Consider the following 8,375-nt stretch of genomic DNA (forward strand, 5'->3'; position numbering starts at 1 on the left):
ATGCAAGAATCTTGAGCAATCACTCTTTACTGCTATACACAATTTACTGGATAGATGAGCTGCTCATGCAGAGATGATTAGTGTCACATGGAATTTTAGGCAGATACTTGCAACAATTGAAGCTCATTGCAATGATAGGAGGAAGTGGCTATCAGTAGAACAGTATACACTACAGTTAATTTTTTGCCATTATGATTTAATTCTGTATCTTTTGTTAAGCTTTCTCTTGACTTTGAATGGCTCATATGTGGTCTGTAAGTGTGTGCATAAGTTTTGATAAATTCTGTTTATTTTTTGAGACAAGGTCTCACTCTATTGCCTACACTGGAGTGCAGTGGCATGATCTTGGCTCACTTCAGCCTCAACCTCCCAGGCTCAGGTGATCCTCCTACCTCAGCCTCCTGGGTAGCTGGGACTGTAGGTACATACCACCATGCCCAGCAAATTTTTTGTATTTTTAGTAGAGATGGGGTTTTGCTGTGTTGCTCGGATTGGTCGTGGACTCCTGGATTCAAGCAATCTGCCCACCTCAGCCTCCCAAAGTGCCTGGCCAAATTTTTGTTTTTTATAGTAGATTTGTGTATATTTTTTGGTAGTATCTACATGTATTTTATACATTTATGTGTTGATGAGAAAAGCCAAATATGTAAAATATTTGAAGAGGTTTATTCTGAGCCATTTATGAGTGATCATGGCCTGTGACACAGCCTGAAGAGATCCTGAGAAGATGTGCCCAAGATGGTTGGGTTACAGCTTGGTTTTGTACATTTTAGGAAGCCATAAGTCACTGACAAAGACATAAATCAATACATGTAAGGTATACATTGGTTCAACTCAGAAAGGCGGGACATCTCAAAGCAAGGGAGCTCACAGGTCATAGGGGTTATTCAGATTTTCTGATTGCCAATTGGTTGAGAAAGTTAAGCTCTGCCTAAAGAGTTGAGGTCAGCAGAAAGAAATGCTTGAATTAAGATAATGGGGCATGTAGGTGGCGCTGGGGGAGATGTTTGTGGATGCAAAGATTCTTGTTATGTAGTTGAAGCTTCCAGGCCTCAGAAATAATAGATGATAAATGTTTCTTATCGCACCTTAAAAGACATCAGACTCTTATTAGTAAAATCTCTCCTGGATCAGAGGAATACCTGGAAGGGGAACGGGATTCTCTACAAAATGCAAATCCCCACGACAAGAGATGGCTTTGCAGAGTCATTTCAAAATATGTCAAAGAAATATATTTTGGGGTAAAATACTTTGATTTCCTTCAGGGCCTGCTATCTGTGATGTGATGCTATACCAGAGTCAGGTTGGAGTTGACTATTTTATTGCCACAGAGAATCTTTTGTCAGTCTTATGATCTCTATTTTAATGTTAGTGCTGGTCAGTTGTCCCTAAACTCCAAAGGAAGGAGGGTATCACTGGCATGTCTTACCTCTCTTCCTGTCAGCTGGGGAGCTGAGAAGTTTATTTTTGGTTTATACATGAGATACTTTTCTCTTATTTATTTATTTATTTTTTTAAATGGAGGCTGGAGTGAGGTGGCGCAATCACGGCCTAACTGCAGCCTCAACCAGCTGGGCTCCAGAGAGCCTCCCATCTCAGCCTTCCTAGTAGCTGGGACTACAGGTGCGTGCCACCATGTCCAGTTAATTTTTTTTTTTTTGTAGAGATGAGGTTTCCCCATGTTACCCAGGCTGGTCTCCAACTCCTGAGCTCAAGCAATGCATCCATCTTGGCCTCCCAAAGTTCTGGGATTACAGGCGTGTGCCACAGCACCTGGCCTGTTAATTTTTCTAATGTGTCTAGGCTATGGGGTTTGTCTGTTTTTTCAAATTGTCACAAATCTCCAAAAACTTTTTCAATATACTTACTGAAAAAAATCATGTGTGAGTGAATCCATGGAGTTCAAACTCATGTTGTTCTTAGCAACTGTATACCATCTTGGCTAGGTAAAGGAAAAGGAGTTTGGGGCTTCTGGGTGAGTAAGAGATGGGGAGGCAAGTTGTGGGAAAGTGACCAGGAAAATATGGAACAAAGTGGTTTAGTAAGGTTTGTTATGCAGATTTAAACTGATGTCTTCTCCATTAGTAAGAGTTGTACCTTTACAGATAGAAAAGGTTTGTTATGCATATTTAAACTGATGTCTTCTCCATTGGTAAGAGTTGTACCTTTACAGGTGTAAATTTATTTGCAAAAGGAAAACTTGTACCCTGTTTTACAGCATTCTCTAGTCTGATGATTTTCAATTGTTAGCTCAAAATAATCCATATGCTAAAGATAGTTTGAGGTGGCATATACTGGTACCCTTCAAGGGTGAGCGATTAATTCTGCATAGGAGGAGCCAGAAGGTTTCCCTTCCCAGGGAGAGAGAGGGATAAGACTGGGCTGGGCCCTACACATAAGTATCTATCCATGATTCAGTGAGCCCTTCAGATGTTTGAGTTTTTTTTTTTTTTTTTTTGGAGATGGAGTCTCACTCTATCTCCCAGGCTGGAATGCAGTGGCATGATCTCAGTTCACCGAAACCTCCACCTCCTGGGTTCAAGTGGTTCTTCTACCTCAGCCTCCCAAGTAAGGGGATTACAGGCACTTGCCATCTGCCCTGGCTATTATTATTATTATTATTTGTATTTTTAGTAGAGGTTTTTTTATTTTTATTAGAGACTTCATATTTTTAGTAGAGATGAGGTTCTTGAATAATGTTCCTTTAAGGCTTCCAACTCACGTCATGTTAGAATGAATAGTTAAGTGCCTGCCCTCAGGAGACTTAAACCATGTATGTTTGAAACATCTGTAAGGGATTTTTTTTTCTTTTTTTCTTTTTTCTAGTTTCCGAGTTTCTGAGACAACTCAGAGACATATGTTAAGATGTTATCTTTAGTTTCTATGAGGAAATCAAATCTATTCGGAACACTTAACTTCCTTGGCTGTTGTCTTAGGCTGCTATTACCTTCTTGCTTATCAAGTTGCTACTTATTTGTCAGAGCTAGCTAGGTGCCTGGAATTTTCCTTGAAGAAACTCAGGATTTTGCTTTATTTCCATGCTTGGGAGTTCACAGGTCCCTAAAAAGGGGGTCTCTGCATCTCATTTCCACACAGTCAGCAAATATTTCTTATTGATTTTGTTTACTCTTCTGTGGTTCAAACCTCTAAGAAGATGTCTATGATCACTGCCGCTCCAAGCACTCACACATTTTCTTCTTCAATTCTGTATTCCTGTAGACTCTTATTTGCTCCAATTCAGTTGTGTAACTGTCATGCATGCTGGCACTATGTGTCTGAGCATCCCTATTTTCGTTGGACATTGTGGGGTTTGTGATTGAGTAACCTTATATTGGATTTTCTCACAGAGTATCCAACAGATGACTGTTACATGGAAATTGAATGAATTTGGGATAAGAGATGTTAGTTTTAAGGCCTATGTTAAACCATTTATTCAACAAAGCAGATTCTTTTAGACTGCTTTATTTAATTCTCTGTTGCACTTTCCGTAGAGTCTGTCTAGAAGTGATTTTACTATACACAAACGTTACAGCCTCTGGCTGTAGGGAACTGATAAACAGGAGAAAAGTATAGACATTTCTAGGTGCCAGTAAGAGAAAGAAGATAAGAGGGGGTCATAAAAAAAGGTCTTACTACAGTGATTTGAAAAATGGAATAAAGGTTAGCCTTACCTATAGGGCTGAGATTATGATTATGATTATTTGAGACAGAGTCTCGCTCTGTCGCCCAGGCTGAAGTTCAGTGGCATGATCTCGGCTCACTGCAACCTCCGCCTCCCAGGTTCTCCTGCCTCAGCCTCCTAAGTAGCTGGGATTACAGGCGTGTGCCACCACGCCCAGCTAGGTTTTTTTTTTTTTTTTGTATTTTCAGTAGAGACAGGGTTTCACCATGTTGGTCACCTTGTAATTGCCTGCCTTGGCCTCCCAAAGTACTGGGATTATAGGCGTGAGCCACCATGCCTGGCTGATTAGGATTATTAAATATAAAATGGGGGCTCTACATTAAGATTAGGATATGCTCTAATGAGGTCAAGGAGACAATAAGATTAACACAAGGATGGCTAGGATAAAGATTAAGATTATAAAAGAATTAATGTTGTTGTTCTGTGCTAATGCCAGGGTAAATGTTGAATCAAAATCATTTTATGTTGGAACTAGAAATAAAACTAAGATTTTCCTTTTTCTTATTTTATCAGTGTGTACTCAAAGGGAATTTGGTATTGCTGCCCTTGCCAGGGAAAAGCTGGGAGACAGCATCTGTGGGATTGGAACCCCAGAACCCTTTAGATATTCTCTTTGGAGAGTAAGATTCATTCATTCATTCATTCATACATTTATAAAACTGGGTGCCAGTTTTATGCAAAATTCTAGTCCTTGCCTTCTGAGAGCCTGAAATCTAGTGGGTGAACTAAGCCAGAAACACACACACAATGAACTGTAACACAACTTTTTCCCAAAGTTTTATTGTTCTATTGTTTCTTATGCTTTGAAGTATTTGAAAAACTCTTATTTTAAGGAAGCAAAACCCCTTCGTCTGGGGGATCATTTAGATATAGTTTTAGATTGAAATGATTTCCTCAAAGCTTGTTGAGAAGTTGAAGCTTTTCACCTGGGCTCGGGAGGCATTATTTTTACCAAAAGGCAAGGTTAAGAGCATGGAGTCTGGAGCCAGGTTTCCTGGGTTCAAATCCTGGCTTGTACATTTTCAATTGGTAACATAAATTCTGTGTTTTAGTTTTTACCTCTGAAAAAGGACAATAATATTATCTGTTTCATGGTGGTGTTGTAAGGATTAAATGAGTCAGTATGTGTAAATTACAGGCGGTTCCTGACTTTGACCATTTTTTGACTTTATGATGATGCAAAAGAAGTACATTCAGTAGAAACCGTACTTTGAGTACCAATATAACCATTCTGTTTTTTATTTTCAGTACAGTATTCAGCAAATTACATGAGATATTCAAAACTTTATTATAAAATAGACTTTGTGTTGAGGATTTTGCTGAACTGTAGGCTAATGTAAGTGTTCTGAGTATGTTTAAGGTAGGCTAGGCTAAGCTATGATGTTTGGTAGGTTAGATGTATGAAATGCATATTCAACTTACAATATTTTCAGTATATGGTAGGTTTATCGGGAGGTAACATCATCATAAGTCAAGGAGCATCAGTTCTTTAAGTGTTACTTGGGTTATCATAACAATTACATAAATGCTTTATAGTATCATAACAATACCTATGTCTTTGAGCAAAGTACAGTTCGGATGACCCTGGAGCAGAAGTCTGGGATGTCACATGCAATACCATATTTGGCCGGTAGATGACACCAAGGTCCACAATGTTGAAATTGTGCCAGCCTAAACATTAAGATATTTTTGTGTCTTTCTAGCTGCTCCTTTACCTGCGATTTGTGGGCGTTGTAAGGGAAGAAATAGGACTAAAGAATCTAATTTACATTATTAAAGCTAATCTACAAATTTCCTTTGTAAGGCTCAAACCTGAAATACTGAGATATTTGATTATGGTGTGAAAGCAACAGTGTGTATTTGAGAGTTGTCTGACTGAAAATTATGGAGCCTGGATTTTAGTTCTGATGCTGTGGACACTGTGTGTTCCTGGGTGAGTTTCTGAACTTAACTGGGTTTCAGCTTCCCCTTCTCTTTTGCTGTTATTTGAGGAATAAAATAGAATGAGAATGCAAAACAGACATATAACAAAGTGGAAAAACATGAGGGAGAAGCAAAGAAGATGTGGTAGGAATTAGAATTGGAGGTGAAGGAATAGTGGGCATACGGCAAGGGAGGGGAATTAAAAATGGAAATGATAAAGGCAGGAACATGACTATGGAGGCAAAGACAAAATAGAAAAATATAAAATATTATACTTAATGCCTATAATTTGTCACATAAAGATACCTCCCTTTACTACATTTCAGATGCTGTCTCTTGCACGCATACACACAGACGTGGCTTTCATCCATTCTCGCAATGTAATGGGTGTGAGGAAGGCAGAGGGGCAGGGAACTCAAACTTTCTGATAAAAGCACATAGAATCTCCTCTCTTTTAAAGCACATTAAGCAGCTCTCCCTTAGCTTTGTGTGGGCCCCATTTCCTTCCCCAGCAATCTCCTGAGTGCCCTGGTTACCTCCTTGTTCCTCAGGGTGTATATGAGAGGGTTAAGTAAAGGAGTGCCTACTGCATAGAAGAGACCAAAGAACTTGCCCCTCTCTTGGGCATAGGGATTTTTGGGCTGGAGGTAAACAGCAATGACTGAGCTGTAGAAGAGGGTGACCACAGTGAGATGGGAGGAGCAGGTCCCAAAAGCTTTCCTCCGCCCTTTTGTAGAGTTAATCCTCAACACTGCCCGTGTAATGGCTCCATAAGAGACAAGGATGAGGCTGAGAGGCACAACCAAGATGAAGACACTGGCAACAGCCATCTGGATCTCATTGTAGGAGGTGTCCCCACAGGATAGTCGAATTAGAGCTGGGACCTCACAGACAAAATCATCCACCTGCCGATGGGGGCAGAAGGGCAGGCACAGGGTGGATAGTATCTGGACCACTGATTCCACCAGCCCAATGACCCAGGCCACAGATGCCAGCTGCCAGCACAGGCGGGGGTGGATGATGGTGGCATAGTGGAGAGGCTGGCAGACAGCCACGTAGCGATCAAATGCCATCACTGTCAAGAGGATGCACTCAGTGGTCCCCAGGGACAGGAAGATGAAGAGCTGAACAGAGCAGCCCAGGAAGCTGATGGTCTTTGGGCCCCAGAGGTTAACCAACATCTGGGGGACACAACTCGTGGTGAAGCAGAGGTCCAAGAAGGAGAGGTTGGAGAGGAAAAAGTACATTGGAGAGTGGAGCCTGGGGTTCAGCACAGACAGCAGGATGATGAGTATGTTGCCACCAGGGTTAGGAGGTAGGAAGTGAAGACAACCATGAAGAGAGTCCTTTCCAGTGCTGGGTGTTCAGAGAAGCCCAGAAGGAGGAAGCACATGGGGGAGCTTTGGTTAACCATGGTCTTTTCTTGTTTGTACCTGGAAGGATGAGGCTGTCACCCCAGTGTGATTCAACTTGCCTTATCAAAACTCAGCCTGGGTGTTTGTGAGGTCACAGCAGGTGGGTGCTTCTCTTCTGTCTCTGCTCACCCAGCCTCCTTTTCCCAGGCTTATCACCATCCAGCGGCTCCTTCTCGTTCCCTGTTCTTTCTGGTCAAACATTGTCTAGTGAGAATGAGGAAACCATGAATGTACTGGACAGCGGATGGAGACTCACACTGGTGCCTCTGACTTCCTGGGTGAGGGCAGAGGAGGCTGATTTAAAACAGCATTAATTAATTCATTCATTCAAGGGAAACTTATTGAGTGCCACTATGTTCTGAATGCTGTTCTAGAGTTGTCTCTTATTTATTGGATGATCTCGTAATGTATATTGAATGAATTTTCTGATAAGTTGTCTCTAGGCTCAATTATTGCTGTATTGGTTGAATGACTTTTATAGAACTCTGTACATTCCATTTATTTTGTATTTTTTCATTTGCAAGTGAACTTATCAGAGACAGTGTTTTTATCTAAGAGAGATTTTGTTTTGTTTTAAGATGTCCCCACTTACGGAGAGACCAAGTTGGTTGCCCTGGCCTTTTTAGCTGAACCAACTGACCTGAAGGGAGGGGTGGAAATTGGTCCACATGCTTTGTCCTTGCCATGAGTAGCTTACAAGTAGGAGGCGAGAGTGGCCACAAGCATGTTAAAATCACCAGGAGTTCACAGGAACATTATGGAAAGACTCCAAGAGTCACTCTCCCTAAATCCTGTGGTCTTTCAGACACCACCAAAAAAAGAGTCCAAATTTTAAAGACCAGTAACAGCAATGTACTGGGTGAATGAGAGTAAAGGTTCTGTAGGATGACTGACCTATTTGGTCGGATATATCAGGGAAAGCTTCCTAGAGGAGGTGGCTGGGTTTTTTCCTTAAAATGGAGATGTATTGGGGCATAGAAGGTCAGCTGAGAGCTGGAGGTGGGAAACTGAAGCCACTCTGGCAGGTCAGAAACAAGGACTCTGGGTCTTACAGGACCTTAGGAAGGCCATGAGGGGAGCAGAGGAGATGGTGGGCCACCCCACAAACGTGCCATGGAGTTCGGAGGATGGCAGGAGTGTCTTCCTCTTACAGGGTCTCCATCTTGTATTAAGTTCTATCACGTCTCCTTTTTTGCCAGGACGCTCTGCCATTGTCTCTTCTTCCTCTTTCTCCCATTGTTCTTTTCTTGCTTAAAATATATTTTTAATTTTTAAAATATTGTTATATATTTAAACATAAGTATGAGTAAGGCAAATTGCAGTTTAAAGAATAATAATATCAGGGCCGGGCGCGG

General features: G+C 41.3%; 1 protein-coding gene across 1 annotated transcript in view; it reads right to left on the minus strand.

Annotated features, from left to right (window-relative positions):
• Nucleotides 1-6,005: 6,005 nt before the first annotated feature.
• Nucleotides 6,006-8,375, minus strand: part of LOC105513833 (olfactory receptor 2H2) — a 21,322-nt gene continuing 18,952 nt past the window's right edge. The window contains 2 exon segments of the mRNA XM_011944868.1: nucleotides 6,006-6,905; nucleotides 6,908-7,294. Coding sequence (XP_011800258.1) covers nucleotides 6,085-6,905; nucleotides 6,908-7,019 — 933 coding nt within the window. The 5' untranslated portion in view covers nucleotides 7,020-7,294 and the 3' untranslated portion in view covers nucleotides 6,006-6,084.

The sequence above is a fragment of the Colobus angolensis genome, unplaced genomic scaffold, assembly GCF_000951035.1.
Source record: "Colobus angolensis palliatus isolate OR3802 unplaced genomic scaffold, Cang.pa_1.0 Scaffold237, whole genome shotgun sequence".
Lineage (NCBI taxonomy): Eukaryota > Metazoa > Chordata > Mammalia > Primates > Cercopithecidae > Colobus > Colobus angolensis.